General features: G+C 42.1%; 1 protein-coding gene across 2 annotated transcripts; it reads left to right on the plus strand.

Annotated features, from left to right (window-relative positions):
- Positions 1-289: 289 nt before the first annotated feature.
- Positions 290-18,748, plus strand: HHIPL2 (HHIP like 2). Of its 2 annotated transcripts, none has more exons than XM_009686779.2 (9): positions 290-507; positions 6,744-7,396; positions 8,461-8,604; positions 8,974-9,305; positions 10,772-10,898; positions 11,280-11,425; positions 12,970-13,051; positions 17,068-17,150; positions 17,971-18,748. In XM_009686779.2, the coding sequence occupies exons 1-9, from the start codon at positions 490-492 to the stop codon at positions 18,321-18,323; spliced, it is 1,938 nt and encodes a 645-aa protein (XP_009685074.1). In that variant the 5' UTR covers positions 290-489; the 3' UTR covers positions 18,324-18,748. The 2 variants fall into 2 exon arrangements, with proteins under 2 accessions (XP_009685074.1, XP_009685065.2); XM_009686770.2 differs by lacking the exon at positions 290-507 and adding an exon at positions 544-1,301.
- The last annotated feature ends 1,973 nt before the right edge of the window (positions 18,749-20,721 follow it).

A 20,721-nucleotide genomic window follows, 5' to 3' on the forward strand; every position in this document is an offset into this window, starting at 1 on the left:
GGTAACGGATCTACGTTTTGGTCAAAGGAGTCGTGGTCTGCTTGTGGAAGAGTGGAGTTAGGAAAAGGTGTCATTCTCAGAAACCAAGGTTGAGTACAGTATGTTCAAACATAGTACACTTGCATATGCAGCTGATGCTGTACTTAGTGAACTCTGGAGGGAGCTCTCTCGCACTGCTCTCCAGAAAGGAGATAGCAGGCAGAAATCTCATGCTTCTTTAAGTATCAGTAAACAGTACGTGGGTCAAAACCACTAAAATCAGTTAACTTAAACGCAGGATTACTGCGTAATATCATAGCTCTGTTTCGGGTTGCTTAGGTGCCTTAAATGCATATTTTCTTTTTCACGATTTCTGAATTTCTTTTCAGTTGAACCCCGGATTTGTACCTGGATTTGGAAGTACTCCAGTATCTCTGTGAAGCCTTTGGAATTGTAGTTAGTTGTACCTATGGTCCACTGCTGCCTTAATCTGATCTTTTTTTTTTTTTAATGATCCCTTGTCACAGGGTAAGAATTCCTCTTCAGTCTTTATAAAACCAGGTATGAGTCTGATCCATTTTTAAAAGTACCTGAAAAGGATTCATCGTGTGTTTTGTAAATGGGGAGAGAGAATCAGATTCTGTATACAGGTATCGTACACTGTGTTATTTATTTTGTATTTGTATTTCTTCGTGAATGATTTCTGAGCCTATTTAAACTAAGCTGTAGGATTAGATTTGTGAATGCTTTTAGGGACATGAGAAATGTCCGGGGAGGGGGGAGGGTTCAGCAGTCTGACGTGTGAAATACCAAAGAGGCAGCCTGGAGGGTTTCTCTCTAGCCAAATAGTAAACTACAGAGAGAAAGAGGGAGAGAGAATGTAAGGAAACCTGAGCAAACACTGAGTTCTGCAGCTGGCAAATTATAAAGCACAGAGGATGAATGAACCATACCACGAAGAGGTCGAGGATTTCCATACATCTGACCTCAAGAAGCCTCCAGTGGAGAAAGTGAATGTTTGGCCACGCACTGGCAGGAGCAGCAGCAGCTCTGGAGTTTCCTTTTCTTGCCCATATGTCTGTCTTTGCCTCTCCCTGTTATGCCAAATTGGCAGTCTTCTGGGGCATCCTCAGTGCCTGGATTATGGGCCGCCTTTCCAGCCCCCTTTTCACTTGGAGTTTTGCACTGCCTATGAAAACTTTGGCTGCTGTGACCAGGAGAAAGACAACAGCATTGCAGCAAAATACTGGGAGATCATGGATCATTTTGATCCCCAGCGGCATAAGCTGTGTGGAACGTATATCAAAGATATCCTGTGTCAGGTAGGGCAGAAAATTAGCATCTGAATCCTACAGTTTGGGCTGACCGTTGGGGTGGTTTGGGGCTCTGATCGTCTCTATAGCTGTGTTGCTGCGAAAAGAGGTAGGGAGCAGGGGAGAAGTAGGCTGTCATGTCAGAGTGATGATACCTGATCCCCAGCATGCATTTTGCGAAGTGCTTTGTGTAAAGCACCTCCCTTTGTGGTATCTTGCAATATATAGTGATGTTTGATAGCGATAACGATTTACGAAAGCATTGCCCAGCTCATGATGATGGCAATCGTGCTGCTATGTTTATATTCTTGTAACAAAGGGGAGAGTTACAGATCAATATTTATTTTCTGTTCTGCTTGCAGCTACTGGATGCTGGATGGCAAATTCTACAGGATCAAATGATACCAGATTATCAGGCACAGTGTTTGGATTCCTAGGTCCCAGGAAAGGATGTGTTAAGATTGCGTTCCTGCCTAGAATGCTCCAAATGTTGTGGTTATTAAAACATAACGACATTTAATAGACAGTGGATTCATGCAACTGCATGGTCCCAAGGTTTCAGTTGCTGTGTTTCTTTCAGTGCTGTCTTCGCACTGTTGGCCTGGCTCACAGAAGCAAGTATTGCGCAGTGACAAAAGACCAAGGGCACAGTTCTTCCTGAGCTCTCTCCTTAGAAAAAGAGTAGAACTGACCTGCCTTTAAGAACTGTGTTAGTCATGCAGAGCAGGACTTCATGCCAGAACATAAAGCAGCCAAAAGACACACTTGTTCTAATTAAGAACACAAAAAACTCTTCTAATGAAAATTTTCTTAGCCCTAAATTTTTTTTTTTATCAAATGTGTTAGATGCTGGCAGGATTCTGGCATCTCCTTGGAAAAAAATAATTTTTGGCATCTAGGCTGAAAAAGAATAGGCTCAGGGTTCTCTTTGTCATTTTACAGTTGATAAACCAGAAAAAGGTGCATTATAGGTCTTAGCAGAACCACCAATATTCATGTTTACAAGATTTTCTGCATGTTGCAGGTAGAAAAGAAACAATAAAAATGTGACAGTTGCCTCCTTAGACTTGAGCTGCTTATTCTGCAGAGCATAGTTTAATTTCACGTTTGTTGGAATTGTATTTTACAGCATATAAAAACATTGAGATATATATTTTCAAAGTAATGAATTAAGACTTTGTCATATCTTTTTAGAATAAGATTACTGTAAAGTATTTGATGGTAAGGAGCTCGTAATTGCATTAGGTCTTCCTATTCCTGTTCAAGTTAGTGACAGCCATGGGAATAAGGTTAGGTTCTTTTGACAAGTATTATTTGGCTGTTGAATTAGTGGAGGGGCAAAAATTTAATGAATGGTCTCACTTTAGTGATGTCACTTTGCTGGATCGAATTGTTGCTGGTGATCTCATGTGGAGAGGGTGGAAAATGATGACCGATCTCCATTGTACCCAGTTCACAGTATCCTAAAAATTAGTAGTCACTAATGTGACACGTGCTTAATGGCAACACATGCTTAGTGCCACCTCAAATACAAGAAGATGCATGCATATACATAATCTGGATGTGATTCTGCCAAGTGCTTATTACTGCTGTGTATGCCAGGACATCAGGTAGACTGCTCTCAGTAACAAGCACTTTTTTGATGTTGTTAGTATGGAACTTGGGACGTGAAGATTAAACTCAAGCAGTGACAGATGAAATAAAATTATTGGTTTTTGTTTTCTGAACAAAACAAACTTAAAGAAAAATACAGGTGCTCATTGATAAACCTGAATTTTCAGTGTTTGCTCTAATACTGTGAAGATAACATTATTTCACATCTTCTGGGGAACTGGACTAGTAGGGAGGCATTGTTACACAGCCATAGCAGCCCGTCTAGTCAAGTGTTTCTTTGATGCCCAGAACAGTGGGCAGTAAACAGCAGTCCAGCTATTTTTTTCCCTAGTCTTCCTGGTGCGGTAATGAGTGGTGTACTGAGTGTTGAACAGAGGAAACTGTTTTTGGTGACTGCAGCAGTCTCACTGGTCCTGCAGAGCCCAAGAAAGAGCTACAGAATGCCCCTTACCTTGGCGCTGTAGCCGTGTGTTTCTTTATAGACAGAAGATGATTAGTTGGGGATATGTTCTGGATCATCTCTGTATTAGCTATGTTTCTCTTAAAAACTGCCTTGAAGAGGCATCCAAACAGTCTAGAAAGCAATCTGACTCTGCTGGTAGAGCTACTTCAGTTTATACCTGACAAGATCTGGGGCTATATTTGCCAGTTACACTTGTAAGCGTTTGCAGGTATAGAGCCCGGCCCTCAGCTGAGCTGTTTTTAAGGAGATGCTGTACAAGTTGCATGGCTGCTGAAACTCCCTGGACACAAACCTTGCTACGTGTGCTAGAACTACTGTATGGCCACTGCCTGAGAGGATGTTTCTGTACTCGGAAAACAGCCTTGTTCAAGCTGAATTGAAAGCTGTGAGAGAAGCCTAGCGCAGGGAAAGCAACGTACTTTTCAGTTTTAATCTGAGGCCTGACTTGTGATTGCTTGAATGCATGCTGTTAAGTCTATTGCATCCTAGTTTGGACCGGTAGGAGACTGTGCCCTGCACATACAGGTCAGTGCTTTAGAGGTTTTGTCTCCTCAGTCAGGGGGAGTCTGGCGTGGCGATAGGCAACCCCAGGTTTGTAATGTAGCGTTATGTGGTTCTGCACACACTTATTTACAATGACTAGGAAGAAACTGGATGGATACTCTTGCAGAGAAATTATTATAAAATGGCAGAGAAGTATCAACTTGATCTTAGCAGCTTCTGCTTCTTCTGCTCTATTAAGTAGCTGGATTAATTGTACTGTTTCATGCACACTAGAGTGAAATGAATGCAGACAACCAACGATTACTGCAGGGCCGCTTAATCCTGGGAATTTATGTCCACCCTCAGGAATGCCTCTACCTCCTGCATTTTGCCCAGATTGTGCTGCAGATGTTCTTTGCCAGGCAAACAATGTGTGGGAAGCTGAATGGCTGGAAAAACATGGCAACTGCCCAGGGACTACACTTAGTTTGAAATCATAAACTATAGGAGACCCTCGTGCTGCAGACTGTCAGCAGAATAGAGATGACTGAGCTCAGAGGTGCTGAGAATATGCCCTGTCTCAGAGGAAGCTGTTGATAGTAGGTCTCGTATCCTGTGCTGGGAGCTTGATTCTGCTCTAACTCCTACTGAGGCAAATTAAAAAAGTTTTTAGAGAACTTAATCACTTCAGAACAGAACTGAGAAGAGCTTTAAACTGCAACTGAACTATGGAGACTCGGGTGCAATGAGGAACACTGAGCTAGCTGCAGGGACACATCAGTGGGTTTGAGTAAGCTTCCTAGGACTTGATATGCAACGCAGGTTAGGCTCTATCTACTCTTCCCCACCTTTCCTTGGTGACTCCCTAGCAGGCTGTCACCTCTCCTTGACTTCTAGTCACATGAAATTAGTACCATATTTTGTGAAAACTGCAATTTAACTGGAAGTTCAACATATTTAGGTGTATATGAGTTAATGCTGCCAAAAGCTGAGGGGGAGAGCAATGAATAATGGACTTAACTAGGTTGTAGGAGCACACCAGCCAGATGCAGTAGAAGTGCTTGCACCAAAGCTGCTCTATTTTAAGAAGATAAGGACAGAAAGGCACTTACCTGTGGCTTTGACTTTTTGAGACAAAAGGCAATCAGGACCTAATGGCTCAGGGAAGAGCTTAAGCACCAGAAAAACGTTGTAGTTTTACTATTTGGGACTGGGCTCAGGCTGTAAGGGCAGGCCTGGGGGACTTGGCTCCGCTTTGTTCTGATTTGGGAGGAGATGAGCGTGGCGTAGAAAAGAGGTACAGACCATTGACATGCACACAGAGGGCTCTCCTGGTACCTGACATTGACCTGGGGCAGTTTTTTCTATCTTGGATTCCTTGCAGATGTGTGAAACCAACAGAAACCAACGTATTCCATGCAATTTTCTAATCAAATGGCAACAATGAAAAGTGAGAAACCTAGCACACCATCCAACAGCTGGAAAGGCCTTTGGTACTTTGAAGAGGTCATATCTGTCTTTAGGATGGCCGCAAGCCATTGGGTTCTTCTGTAAGCAAAGTATACTGTTTGCTATGCTAAGTTCAGAATAAAGGTCTGTAGCCTTCGCATTAAGTATTCTGGAAAGGCTGCTACTTGCAACAGAAATAACGGAAATACTTTATATAACTGCCCCAGATTTGTGTAATGAATTTTGTTTAATGAAGCAGGGAAAACAAAACAAAAAACGCTAGTGTAGTAGTTCTTCATTCTTAGACTTGTCTTTGTACTTATCTTCCTACGTAGATGCACAATACAAAATCTGGGTAGACTTTTTCAGGCTGCTGGCATGAAAATAATATTTCTGCAGAATTTAGCTCCTTCTGTTTTGACTTCTGCAGTTTTGTTCTGATTAATATAAATAGGTGGGATTTTAACAGAAATATTTTACAGAAGTTCTGGCCCAGAATTTTTGCAAGATGAAGAATTTGAACTTAAGCACAAATTCAAACACAGTGCATGATTTCCGGTATTTAAGCTGTATTTTGTGCAGCTAAAAATTTACTTACAGAGGAAGGTGCATGATTACAGACACATACATTTGAAAACGTTGCCCGAAGTGACTGTTCCCAAAGATCACATATACAGTCAATAGTAGCTACATTGATTGTTTAAGATTTATTTATTCCAAATAGTTTTAAATCTCAACTGTAGTTGACTTCAGTGATACTCTGCATACAGGAATATGACCATTGTTGTACAGCATCAGGACAAAAATTCAATTAGTCCAGGGCACTATCTGACAGCAGCCAAAAGCTGTTGGAGGAGAGTGTAAGAGCAAATACAGGTACTTCCCCAGAATACATTCCCAGCCTCAGATTGCTTTCAGCTTAGGGACTTCCCAAACTGGATGTAATTTCTGTGTAGTTAGTGATCGTCAATGGCTTCTCTTTCATGCAGTCATACAGTCTCCCCTTGAACCAATTTACATTTCTAGCATTTACAGTTTCTTTTGACAAAGTTTCACCTCCATTTCTAATCAAGCTCCTGCTAGTTTTATCTGATGCTCCCTCACTTTTCTACTGCGGGAACTCTGGGGGAAGGAGTGAACAGCTGATCCCCATCCATCCTCTAATGTCACTTGTGATATTTACAGACCTCTGTCAGACCCCACTCTGATCATCTCTCTTCTAGACAGCTCCGTCCCACCTTACTTAGCTGTTCTGTATCTTTGTGACCTTTTACTTGTAGTTCTGCCATGTTGCTTTTGAGAAGGGGGATCAAAACTGCACAGTGCTGAAGGTGCAGGCCAAGCTGTATCTATTTTATTAATTGATTTGCTTCCATGAAGGTATCCCTGCTTCTCCTAGATGTGTGTACACTGCCACATATTCAGTTTCTTTTACTTCCTAGGAATGTTCTCCATATGCTGCACATCTCTATGATGCAGAAAACCCTCAGACGCCTCTTCGAAACCTCCCAGGACTTTGCTTTGACTACTGCTCTGAGTTTCACTTCAACTGCCGCTCTGCTATCGGCCTGCTGACTGCTGATAAACACATCCAAGAATGCTGTGAGACAAACAAGACGCGCTTCTGTAACCTCCTTAACGTACATGATAAGGACTATTGCTTCCCCAATGTGCTAAAGAACATAGCCCTTAACCGTAACCTGGGCTCGGTGGTGGAGGACCGCAAAGGCTGCCTCCAGCTGTGCCTGACAGAAGTTGCCAACGGCCTGAGGAACCCAGTTCTGATGGTCCATGCAAATGACCATACCCATCGCATGTTTGTAGCTGAACAAGTGGGTGTGATCTGGGTCTACTTACCTGATGGCAGTCGGCTGGAGGAGCCCTTTCTGGATATTAAAACTATAGTGTTGGCTACACCGTGGATCGGGGATGAGAGAGGCTTTCTGGGGATGGCTTTCCACCCCAAGTACAAGTACAATGGGAAGTTTTATATCTATTACTCTTACATGGATAAGAAGCAAGTGGAAAAGATCAGAATCAGTGAATTGAAAGTTTCAGCATCTGATGTCAACAAAGCTGATCCACACTCAGAAAGGTAAAAGCTCGTATTGAATGCTGCTGTATACCATGATGAGAAATGATTTCCTGTCCCTGTCTTCCTCCTTCCTTGCAGAACTTGCAAATTCCCAGTCACTTTGCTTTAGGCATGTGACTGGACCTGTTACGAAGCTCCTGGAGGCAGAGTGGCTCAAGGTCACATAGCAAACTAGATGAAAACAAAACTGAAACTAGAACCAAGGATCTGGACTTCAGGTTTTCCATCTTGTACTCCTGCCTTTTAAAAAACAGTTTGTTACTGCCTTAAGCCTTAACTGGAATGAACATCTGCTCTGATGTTGCTTTATGCTGTTGGAGAACAAATTGAAAAAAAACTGTCTGGTTTTAGTACTTTTAGTACTCACTACAGGGATGTTTCATTTATGGTACTATATGTTCAACTAATTGATCTGATACGTGCCTCCCCCTTCCATCCCCACCCTCCCACCCCCGAAAAAGAAAAAAGCTAATTCTCAGTCATGGAGAATAATTTGTTAATAGTACAAACTTATTTTGATTTTCACAGTCACCACAGACCTCAAAGATGCTTCTAAAGCCGTCAGATTCACCAATTACTTCTCATTTAGGATAACAGCACCCACCTGTCACAAGCAAAGTTTCATTGTCAACTGTTCCATCTAGGCGAAAGCTTTATACGTTTTTATCCTTGTTTTTAGATGAGTTCTGATATTCTTATGCCTACAGTGGTGAGTGAGTTCTCTTATCAGAAGAGGCATTGATAGGGCAGGTTAAAGCTCTAGTTCATGGCCTGTTGAATGGCAGAGAGGCCATGGTGCTGTACGGTTTGTGGGAAGTGTTTTTCCTTAAGGGACTTCATACTGAAAAGACACCTGCTAGAAAGCATGCAGCCAGCCTTGTGCTGCAGGCTCTTCCTGTCAGAAATAGGATGCAACGCAGCCCTTGCACCATATTTGACAAAGCTGAAAAGTCTGTACAGCTGGGAAATTTTGCTTTCTTCTGTAGAACATGTGATGCAGTGCTTCTGCAAACTAACAAAACGTTCAGTAGCTGCATCTGGCGCTGTTTCTCTTTTCTTCTTAGGAATCTTTTGGAGCTTGAAGAACCAGCTGCTAATCATAATGGTGGGCAGCTACTCTTTGGTGTGGATGGTTATATGTACCTATTCACAGGGGATGGAGGGAAAGCTGGCGACCCTTTTGGAAAATTTGGGAATGCTCAGAACAAGTAAGTAGGAAGGCAGGCAAAAGCCTTGAGCTGGTGCACCAAGAGATAAGGCTTGGAGGTAAGACAACATGGAAGAGCAAACTAAAAGAGCTTCCTGGAAGTGCTTGTGCGTCTGCAAGTCAGTCCGATGCAGTATTTCAAAAGTTAGTTAAATATTACATTTTGAAAGCTGAAGGGACCCAGTTCCCTGAGAGGGGGAAGAGCCTTTTGGGCTTGAATGGATTGCAAGACATACCAGCTGTTGGTTTATTTCTGCTGGGCAGAGAATTTTTCTTCTAGAAAGGGGGAAGGAGGAGAAAACTATTTACGCTTTCACTTGTTTCTTATGCTGGGGTTTGTAAACCTGCCTCTATCTGCCATTCTCTTTAGGAGCACTTTGCTGGGAAAAGTCTTGAGGATTGATGTGGATGGAAAAAGCCCCGATGGAAAGCCTTATCTCATCCCTCCTGACAATCCTTTCATGTCTGATCCCAAGGCCCGCCCTGAGGTTTATGCTTACGGGGTCAGGAATATGTGGCGCTGTGCGGTTGACAGAGGGGACCCTGTCACGAGAAAGGGAAGAGGGAGGCTCTTCTGTGGGGACGTGGGGCAGAACAGGTTTGAAGAAATTGACATCATTGTGAAAGGCGGGAACTACGGCTGGAGAGCAAAGGAGGGATTTGAATGCTATGACACAAAGCTTTGCCGTAATTCCTCTTTGGGTAAGGAAGAAGTTTCTTCCAGGAGACTACTTAAAGAACGCTTATGGTACTATATGTATTTAATCAATTATAGTGCCATTTTTCCAATGAAGCTAAATAATCTAGTGTTGTGTGTTGAAATAGAGTTTGTTTACTTGTTAAGAGCAGAAATCCCTTCTCTGCAGCCGTGCAGCATTGGGATGTAAGGATGCCCTGTGTCTTCAGGGAATTTCCTGTCACACACTGCACTGAAAAGGGAGTTTAGAGTCAAAGCCTGCGCCTTTTGCAGATGGAGTTCTTCCAGAGTCAGGAAGGTAACAGATTAGGTTTAAATGCAAGTAATATTTTATTTTCTTCAGAAGTTCTGAGCTGTGTCTATGGCTAAGACAAGGGGACCAGGCTGAGATTGAGATCCTGAAACAAATCCTACGGAGGGGGCAATGTACCCCAGCGAGTAGGACACTGCAGCAGAACAGCCAAAAGCTATGCTCCGTGTCTGACTGTGTGACTGGACGAACTGTCTCTTTCTGCCTTTGTGTTGCTCCCTTTAAAAAAGAACGGATACCGCTGGCCTTTGTAAAGATTTTGGAAAAGCACTGTAGAAGAACTAGGTGTTATTATAATGTTCCTTAAGCCACTGGAAGCAAATACCTGGTCTCAAGCTCATGTAGATGATTCTGAAACATTTGTACGAACAGGCAAGTGTAACTGGCGTGTGTTATCAATGTTTCTCCTCTTCAGTGCTGGTACCCACACGGCTCTGTTATTCTAAAACAATTCTAATAGTGGTCCAAGCCTCAGCTGACAACACACCTGCTTTAGATTTTGCTGTTAAACCACAGTTTTTAATGAATTACATTTATCCTCAGTATTAAAGACAAGCCATTTGTTCCAAAGGGAAAAAGTGAGGACAGGACTAAAATTTTGTGGGATTTGAAATCTGATTTTTCTCCAAGTAAAGGATGAATTCAGTTTTAATGTTGTCAGAGGCAAAGCCTTTACTTTTTATGTCTCATGACACATGCTTTTTGTAGGTAGTCCATTTATGCATGTTCTGTGCTGAGAATGACAACAAATCCATAAGGGTGTGGAGTTGACTTGCAATTGTTTGATCACATCCTCTTCTGTAGAAATGCTGGGATTTGCAAAGACAATCTGTTCAAATGACTGGTGCCATCGCATACGTATATTTCCTGCAGGCTGATACTATTCTATATTGCTTACTGGATGCAAAGAATCTTGGTCCTATGCATTATAGAAGTTCACTGAGCAAGCCTTGATGAACTACACAGAAAGCTCTTTAAAGCCCCTGGATCAATTCTGTACTGGAGTAAACTGTGGAATCCCTACTGAAATTTAATTATGCTGTTTTTCAACTATACCAGTCCTTCTAGTCATTTTTGTGCCCATCAGTGTTACTGACCAATTGCTTTTTGATGCTCCCTAACTGTAAATTTTTCTGCTTTTCATGCATGTGCATTTAACAGATGACATTCTTCCAATATTTGCATATGGCCGCAATGTGGGAAAATCAGTCACTGGAGGTTATGTATACAGAGGATGTGAATCACCCAACCTGAACGGCCTCTATATTTTTGGTGATTTCATGAATGGGTAAGATAGAATTCTTTTCTCTCCAGCTCCAATTTTGTACATGTATTTGCCTTGTTGGAGCAGAGTAAGCATCCTCATACACTTGAGCTGGAGTAAATGAGAATTTCGGATGTCTGGGCATTAGATTAAGGGCTCTGTCTGACCATTATAATGACACTGTGATTGGGATCTGAACTTTCTCCAAGTTAGGGTCCTTAGGACAGGTGGGTTTTTTTTTGTTCGTTTGTTTTTTTTGTTCAGGCCTGTTTTCTCTAAAGAAAAAATTAAAGCTTGTGAACAGTCAGGTTCCTAATTGACATTTTATTTCAGTAATGCATAATTTTAGCAGGTGCTAACTTTGATAATGGAAACATAAAACACAAGGTTTTATTTTTCATCTAGTCGACTTATGGCTTTACAGGAAGATGAGAAGACTAATAGATGGAAGAAGCAAGATATCTGCATCGGTAACACAAAAGCTTGTGCTTTCCCTGGAATGATCAGTTCTTATAGCAAATTTATCATCTCATTTGCTGAGGATGAAGCAGGTCAAGTATCTCACTAGTCATATCTTTACTCAAAATTGTACCCTGCTAGTTTTGTGTTCTAGGGCAAATGTGTGAAATTGTGTTGCAACTCATAAATGCTACTAAAGAGCAGGCACTGCACAACAGGTTTGTAGCTATCTCGGCACGGCAGGAAGGGTTGAAGTGTGGTTTAGAGATGTCTCCTGCCCTGTGAGGCTCTTGCAGGCATGCTTGATAGAGAGCTCAGGAGATAAATCCTCACATGAACTGAGTGTGAACACTCCAGGTACACGGAGGAGTTTGAACTCATGTTTTTTTCAGGCTTACCTCTCCTTTTGGTGCTGTTTATGCTGCTCTATTAATGAAAAGACTATGTCAATACTGTGTTCTTTCACTAACAGCTCATCCTTGCTTGAGATCTTCTAGTTTGTCTGAATCTCTCCCTCTTTCTTAGTATAACTTCCTCAGACTTCACAATAACAGCACTTCACTTTGTAGGTTATAGACCAAGGCTTGATTTGAGGATGAAGAAAGCCACTGATTTCAAAATTTAGTGCAAATGTCTCGATGCACAGGATTATTATGGTCATGATGACTAGACCTTTCACCAGATGCATAGATTGTTCATTTTTAAACAAGCTTCCTGACAAAGACCTATGCAATGCAAAGTATTTGCAAACATTTTGAGAGAATCCAGATGTGCTTTAGTGAGTTTTGATATTTCATGATTTGGCAGAAAACATTTTTTTAATGGAAAGATCCTACCTGATTTTCCTCGTATATTCTGTCAGATGCAGGGAGGCCTAGGAAAAGTGGCTTTATTATGAAATATGTGTAAGTTTTTTCAACAAGTGGATGTTAAATGCTTCTTCTACTGACTGTTCTTTTATAAACTACAATGGTGCTGTAATGTAATTTGAAATGCAAACAATAGTTTTCCATCTCTCTCTCTCTTTTTTTTTTTTTTAAGCTACAATAATCTGCCTGGATACTGTACTAGTAGCTGCTGAATGACAGGCATGAGGTGTGGTTGCTCAGTCACCATTTAGTAACAAGAAGCTTCTGTCTTACATGGATAGCCAATATAGCTCCTGTTGGTTGTTTTTTTTTTTTTTTTTTTTTTGCTATGGTTATGAGATGGCTAAATATTTGTTGTGTGGTTTTCCCCTCTATTTGTAGCTTCTAGCTGCTTCTTTGGTACAAACAAGTTTTTAAAAATACATATTTATGTAGTGGAAAGTAACCTTTTAGAATGCTACTAACATGAAGTAATGAACGCCCTGCTCATGCATTGTGCTTGATACAGGACTGCTAGCTCTGCATGGTATGCTGCTGAAATCAAGAGATCATTCTGTGTCCCCAGTAGCCTGCCTGCAGAGGTTAGGGTGAGACCAAAGCCCCCTTTTTGCAAGTAAGACACTGACTGGGGGGCTGATTGAAAGGATGTTCTTCCCTGACCCTATGAATTTGTAGAAAAAACAGGGAACAGAGGGGGAACGGAGAACAGAGATTCGCCTTGGGCATTTGCATCTGAAGGTTTTCTTACTTTTTTCATCTCCCTTTAGGTGAGCTGTATTTTATGTCTACTTCTTATCCTAGTGCCTATGCACCACATGGATCTCTCTACAAGTTTGCTGATCCTGCAAGGTTAGTAATGAAAGGTCATTTTTTCTGTCCCAAATTCTTCTATAATCACCATATGTTCTACAGCTATCACACTAGATAAAGAGTACTAAGTACTATTGATATACAATCTTAGCAACCTACACATTCAGACTTTGGTCTCTGTTAGCCTCCTGTACGTCTGCTTCAACTTTATCAGTTTCAATGAATTTATTCCACACACATCATATCTATGCACCCGGAAATAGATCAGGTTCAGACCTCTTAAAAGTCTGGGATATTAAGGACCAAAATAACGTCTGCTTGTTTGCATATCTGAAGTATAGCGCAGTGCTGTTTTTAAAAAATGACAATCCATATTCTTTAGGGTCGTGAGGGAGATTACATTTTGTCTACGCTTGAACCAAGGACCTTGTAAAATTAAACAAAACTAATTTTGCAACAGCAGAGAGACTTCTCACTCTTCTGTTTTATTCATACTGGCTGGCATGTATCTCTTTCCATCATAAAACGCAGGTCAGGGGTGTGAAGGGTATCCTTGCAAATGGACTGATAACCTGTGAAATAGTAAAACCCGGTAAAAGGCTGACGGTATATGACAGCATGAAGAGGAATAGTTATGGTCTTCAAGGCTTTTGCCCCATCTCATAAGTTCAAACTTAGCCCAAACTGCATAAGGCTGAAACTGTTTCTATTTCACTAGCAACTTAATGATACAAATTGGTGGTCTCATCAAATATCCTACCATAGCTTGTTTTTTCTACTCACATATGCCTGGGAGGTTGTCCTCCAGCCCTCACAAATAGGCCCACGCTGGAGTGGGCCATGCAGAGATTGGTAACCTTCTGCTCAGGGATGTGGCTGCAGCCTGTTCATGGGAGAAAGCTGGTGATGCTAATCCTCACACTACCCAGCATCTGTGTACAAAGGACTCTTGATATCCTAGATGGTCACAGTAGCAGTCTGCCCTGCTGCTAAAGCAATTTAAATTGAAAACAGATGTGGAATGCTTTACTGAGGCCAGCCTCCAAGGATCCTGCAAACTCTGCTGTTACGTAGTGAGGCTAGCAGAGTTTGACAAGATTGGCTGTGAACCTTCTTCAGGCTGTCTAAAAGACTACCCTTTGCTGATCACTGAAGTAATTGAAAAGTACTGGGAGGCAGATTCTTCCATGACTTACTGCCATTTCTGACTTGACAAAAGGACTGTGGGGATCTGTCCCTGATTGCATGCAAGGAAAACTGGCCCGCTGGAACCATCACATGCCATTAAGAGCTTGCCACTTGGAAGGCAGATTAATAACTTTGAATCCTTGGTTAATTTTCCATGTGAAAACCCTCTCCATGGAAACTGGGGGAGAGGATTAGCCCACACTGTAGAGACCCTGATGAAGGTCTCACATAGATGAATATTAAAGCTGATGGTGGAGGAGAGAAGGCTGTGAGAACAGCTCTTGCAGGTTAGGCACTTAATTCTCACTGATTTCAGGGAGAATTAGTTGTCTAGTGAAAATCTCAAAAATACTTGCACCTGCAGAGATCTGAAACGACAGCACATCTCTGTGATGGACTTTGATTTAAAAAAAAAAAAAAAAAGTAGTCCACAGATTAAGCTGCAAGCCCTCTAACGAAGAAGAGTGAAACCTGGTGGTTCATGCAGTGTTCACATAATAAATGGAACTTGAAAACAGAGTTTTCCAAGCAAATTGTTTTTTTTTTTGTTTCCTTTTAAGCAGTTATTGCTGCCAAAGTCTGTTTTTATAGTAAGCATGCTTGTGCAATTTTTACCTTCCCAAGCTTTTGGCTCTTGATAAAAATCATTAAATGAGTTTCAAATTGCCTTGTAAAGTAGATAAAGTACTAACACGTCTGTTCTGTTGCTGAGACCTCAAACGCTAACAACATGAAGAAATCAAGAAACGTTTTCTTGGGAAGGTAAATCAAAAGTTAGGTGGTTCACCCAAAGTCTGTACCAAGATGGTGGGGAAAGGACTTTGAGTCCTTTACTCTAGATGACTTTGCTGCCACTACTTGAGGAGACTCCTGTCTTTAGTAATGCACAGTGTTACTATGACTCCTCGGGGGCAGCAAGCTCCTGCCAGCAATAAGGTGATTTTTGCTGCTCTGAAAGGCTTTCTGGAAACAAGGTAGCTCCCCCTTGTGCTTTTGGAGCTTCTTATTCATCATTTCTAGAGCAGGATCAGGCACTCGGACCCTTGGCTTTTTGGAATTTATTCTTGTATTTTCTGGCTGCCCTTGTTACCTTAGCCCTGCTGCTGCTCTGTTCAGTTTTGCCCTTGTCTGTTTAGTTAAGCACTTAGCAAGCTTGCCAGGGTGTACAAAGCACTAGCAGTTCCTGTGGAAGCTGAAGTTGCTTGGCCCTGGAGCAAATTAAATTCTGACACCTCCAGATCCTTGGTTGTGCTCTGGCTTCCTCCTGATCATATTATGAGTGGAGACTTTCCATTTTTCTGTGCAATTTAATGCTGTTTATAGGATTCTTCTGTTTCCTTCCTGCTGTGAGCTATGGCTTGGCTGACTGGTTCCTCTGTGACACCTTGCCAATGGGTGTGGCCCTGTTCTGTCCAGCCCATGCACTCCCTGCTTCCTGCTCACACTTCAGCAAACACATTGGCAAGGGTAGCAAGCCATACAAACACCTATATGTACCTAGTGGTGGGACCACTGCCCTATCTCTGAGGGCAAGCCTACAATTTTCGTACAGACCTCACAGGAAAACAGAAAGCAGCAGAGCTGGGTGTCCCCACTTTAAGCTTGTCTCTCCAACAGTGCTCTGAGAGACAGCAGAGTGGGGATTGGATCGGTGCCTGGATTGGTACCAAATTCCCTCAGTCAGGAGAAGAGGGAAGAGGTGTTAGGGGGTGCTTGAAAAGTTAAAAAAAAAAAAAATCCTGTTCTACAATCCTGCCTTAATTAATAGCCTGTCTTTTTTTTTTCTTTTAAATTGAAAATGTGTGGAGGAAACGCTTGGCCATTTCCCATGTCTGAAGGAGAGTGCTAGTTACAAGAAAATGTGACGCTTCAGGTCATGCTTTGCTCTGTGCTATTAAGCATGGCAAACTGGAAAAGCCTGTTTTTATTTGTCTCACAGCAGTTCTCTAGGGGCACAGAAAACACAGCTCTGTTTCTCCTCTTTGTGTTCCTCCTTCCTGTCACTTAACAAGTGACAGCTTTGCCTCAGGGAAAGTGCACATGGGTACTTTTGTACTGGGGAAGCTGCCAGGGAATGCCAGCAGGAGAAGAACTCCAATACCGTTCTTTGCAGCCATCGCTTCCTCCCTGTTCCGTTCCTTTGTAAACCCTCCCTTCTCGATGTAATGCCACCTTATATCCAGCACAGCACCCTTGGCAGGTCGCGTTAACTTTTGTGGAGCTGTATAGGAATGTTCTGTTGAGTGGACAGAAGTCCTCATGCTGTACTGCGAGCACGCAGAAAGTGCTCGGTCCCTGATTAGCCTTATGTGCATGAATATGGGACTCCTTCACTTCAAGGTGGGATGCAAGAGCCAGTATTGGTGGGGACAACCCAAAGTGATTTGGAAGTCTGAAGTATAGTCAATGCATTATACCAGCCAGCTTCTGGAAATAGTGATGTGCTGTGCCTCTAGCAGCAGGGACGTGGTAATTGAACATGCCTAATCAGCACTCTTGACTTAGTGGTGGGCCACAAAGATTATTGAACGGGACATGCAGGCAGGTCAACATCCCATGGCCTAACACGCCAGCTGTCAGTGTCGAAGAAAGAGTGTAGACTGCATAATAGCATAAAGTTGGCCAAAATGGTGGTAAAAGAGAAACTTCAGGTTTCCAGCTGCTATTAGTAATCAGACAGGGATTTCATGGATTGCGACCCTGCATTAGGCTCTTAAATTCCACCAAAACTGCACTCTAGGTGCCTATATGCTTTTACGCCTGTTCCAGCAGAGGAAAATGACAAGGGAGGACTGATACATGCCTCTGGAACAAATAAAATTCTAACAATTTCTCAGATATCTGCATATGTCTTTGTGTTTTTCAAGGAGAGCTCCTCCAGGGAAGTGTAAATACAAGCCTGTGCCAGTGAAAACAAAGAGTAAACGTATACCATTTGCTCCACGGGCAAGTAAGTTGTTAGGCTTTAATGTTACTGAGAAGCAAAACTGTCAACAGTCTTAAAGGCATGCAATTGAAAGGGTTAATGATTTTTAAAGTACGGAGCAGGAACAATCTTGAAGTTAGATAATCACGCTTAATGCATGCTTCTGTTGTCTAATAGATACAATACCTTTTTATTTTTTAATCCCCATTATTCCAAATCTTGTCAAGCAAAAGTATGAGCGGGCATCACAAGGGAATGGGTGGCTTTGATTTAGGCATTGGATTTGGACTGGGAAGTTCTGACTGCCTGTCCCAGCTCTGCGACAACCTCCTTGAGTCAAATAACATAATCCTCCCATGTTATACAGCCTTCTCCATAAATCTAGAGGAGTTAATCTTCCTTTCTCCTGGCCTCTTTCTGTCCTAGGTCCTAAGCAAATAGAGCAGAGGTTGCTTCTTATTATTGAGTAGAAGCAATGTTTAGCAAGGTGAGGTTATGTTGTCTGGGATTTCCAGATATCGGTGTAATATGAATAATTCATAATGTTAAGTCTGCCAAAGAGAAATGTGCATGCTTTCATCTTATTATTTCTGGACTTATTCTCCCAAATATAGATTAATCATTTCTCTTCTAAAACTAAACAAATTTTATTTCTAAAAAGTCCAAGGCTCCTATGATAGAAGAAAAGAGGTAGGCAGGTTTACACAGTCTGTATTTCTTTTCTTAGAATGTGAGATAATTTTTCTTAGCTCTAGCTTTACAAAGGCTTTATAGTAGCCATACTTCTGAATCAGCCTTTTGCCTCAAAGCAGGGATGCTGAAACACGTTAATTATTTTTCTCAGAGACCATCCTTGAGCTGCTTAATGAACCTTCAACGTCCCAGCCTCCTGAAAAATCCTCTTCCTCCAGGGGAGTCACCAGAACAGTTTCTTCTAAGAAAGCTAAAAAGACCCCACCCACCAAGATAAAAGCATCAGGAGTGAAGCCAGCTTCATCCGGTAAAAAGAAACAAAAAATCAAAGCCACGGCTAGACATTACAAGCCAAAGCAGAAGGTGAAGGTTACAAAGGTTTCCAAAACTAGGCCAGTGCCTTCCTTGACAAAAAGGAACTCCCGCCTAACCAGAACCAAGAAGCTTCTGCCAAAGAAAGGAGCAGGAACTAAGAAGAAACTGGTGGAGAAGAGAGTAGATTAAGAAGCAGCTTTTGAAGCTGAGTGATGTCCCCAAAAAGGCAAGTCATTTAGAAGATGGTGACTAATTTGATAGGTAGAAAGAACATTTTCAATAGAGACAAAATTAAAAAAAAATCAGTTGATTTGTTATGCCAATATGTATTGATCCCAGGTGCTTCTCCATTAATGTCAGTCTATATGTTCTATTAAACTTTAATAGCACCAATCTCCTAATATTAATCTTCTTTGCAAATACTGTTGTGAAATTCTCTTCTGACATAAGTAGTTACGAGAGTCTCTGATAAACGTTTGCTGGTAAGATTTGGCTTTGTATGTCCATGGCTAACAAATACAAGTGCCTGCAGCTTTCAGAGCAGTTACAGAAGACTTGCTAATAGGTTTGCATCTTTATTAGAAGAATATGAAATAAATATGTCAATGATCTCACCTTTCAGTGTTATTTTGTGGTCCTGGACACTGAATTTCAGCTAAAGTAAATGTTAAGAGTAGTTGCCTTTCAGATGATGATGTAATCAATAGTGATTTTCGTTAAACAGTACTGTCTTCAAGTTATGGATCAGCCACAGCTCCCAAAGGATGCAATACGGGCTAGAAATGTCCAGCAAAGCTTTAATACCCTCCTCCTACTCTTCCCTACTCCCCCCAAAAGAAAACCAACAAAACCACAAACTGCCCCCAAAAAGGCCAGCTGTGGCTGGGCAATTGAATTTAACTATCCACTGGCTTCTAACTGAGCAGCTGTCCTGCACTGGATTCTGTCCTCCTATGTATCGTGACATTATAAAGCTCCTGTGTATATTACACCTCTTGTATTATGTAAGCTGCAGGATTTTTTTTTTTTCCATATTCCCAGATAGATACCCAGAGGGAATGGAACTATTGCAACTTCACTGTGTGGCCAGTTTAGACAGTTGAAATAGCTCCAGCATGCATAACTAGTTCCACCAAGACTGCTAATGCCCTGTGTGTGAGGGGTAGGGCCATGGCCATATCCCAAAGAGGCCCACTTCCCCTTGGTACTGTGTGGGGAAAAGCAGCGTTCTCTGAAGCTGCAAGTAATGACCAGAGGAGAACAAAGACATCACTCCAAAGACAAAGAAAGGAATCTTTTCCTCAAACTATCTGCAAACTTATCTTTCCCCTCCCCCCCTTCCCCGAACTTTAAAAGGGTCCCTTATTTAACATTTGTATTAGAAATCATTAGATTTGAAGGGCTGGATTCAGAAGCTTAGCACATCTCTGAACATAACTGTCAGGAGCTTGCGTGTCTAGGGGCAGTTACTGTGCAGCTCTCCACTGCTGCGTCTTTTCCTTTTGAGCACACGGTACAGTAAGCGCTGGAGCTAGAGCCCTGAGCTCAAGGGTTCGCAGGGGCTCAGCCAACGTGGCAATAGCTGTGTTCCTTTGTACAGAGAGCACACTGTGAAATTAATTTCAAGGAGAATTAAGCAAGTGAGGATCACTGCCACTAAAGGAGTTCTATTATTTTTGGCGTAGGTGGAGGATTCATAAACCTCAAACGTTCTTTTCCAGAGAAGTATATTTGAGTTGCAGAGCCACCGTCTAGCTTAGCCTGTGCCAGCAACTCATATCCTTAGGCTAAGATGGAGCTAAAACAAATTACCTCACTTCACAAATTTCAACTTAAAATGGAACTGCTTTCAAAGTTATGTTTTCTCCTACTGCCCTCTTCTGGACTCACCAGTTTGGGGTGTAGCATTGCCGTTAAGTGAGATTTAACTTGAAATGGTACAACTGCTGTGTAGAATAACAGTCTACAGTGTCTGGGAAACTGCTTGAGAAGGTGTTAATTGACAACGAGCTGCAGGAGGCTGGTAAGGAAAACAACCCACAGGTGTAAGGCAAATACCTGCAGAACAGCCACGCAGCTCAGCTGACCAACTTCTCATTTTCAGGGGGCAATATATGGTTCTTTCAGTTAGAGCAAGGTGGGATAGAGACCTCAGCAGGTGCTGATAACACAAAATATAAAGAAAACGAGAGCTGCCAAGTAAGGAAATGCAGTCTCAGCCGTTCCTTGCATCAGCCAAACTACGGTCCTGGCCTATGACCATTACTCCCTCCTCCTCGCACAGAATCACCATGGCTGCTGATGGATGACACAGAACTGCTATGGCAAATGCCACAAGCGGGAAGGATGCAAAAATGTCCTGCTGTCCGTGTAACTCGGGAGTCTTCATCCGGGAATTGTCGATGCTGGGGAAGATGAATGAAAATGGGACTTGCAAGTGGCTCACACGGTCTCATTAAGTAGCATCTCCCGTTACCACTACCATATTCTCCTGCCAGGGCTCAGTGCTAAGCCAGCTCTAACAAAACCTTAAAGCTCTTTTAGGGGAAGGAAAGCCTGAAGGAAAAAAAGAAAAACGCAGAGAGAA

Source organism: Struthio camelus, chromosome 3 (genome assembly GCF_040807025.1).
Source record: "Struthio camelus isolate bStrCam1 chromosome 3, bStrCam1.hap1, whole genome shotgun sequence".
Lineage (NCBI taxonomy): Eukaryota > Metazoa > Chordata > Aves > Struthioniformes > Struthionidae > Struthio > Struthio camelus.

Coding starts and splice junctions, on each gene's coding strand:
- HHIPL2 (XM_009686770.2), top strand. CDS start 918: ATGAATGAACCATACCACGAAGAGGTCGAGGATTTCCATACATCTGAC. Junction 1,302..6,743: donor TCAAAGATATCCTGTGTCAG/GTAGGGCAGAAA, acceptor TTTACTTCCTAG/GAATGTTCTCCATATGCTGC. Junction 17,151..17,970: donor ACCATTTGCTCCACGGGCAA/GTAAGTTGTTAG, acceptor TATTTTTCTCAG/AGACCATCCTTGAGCTGCTT.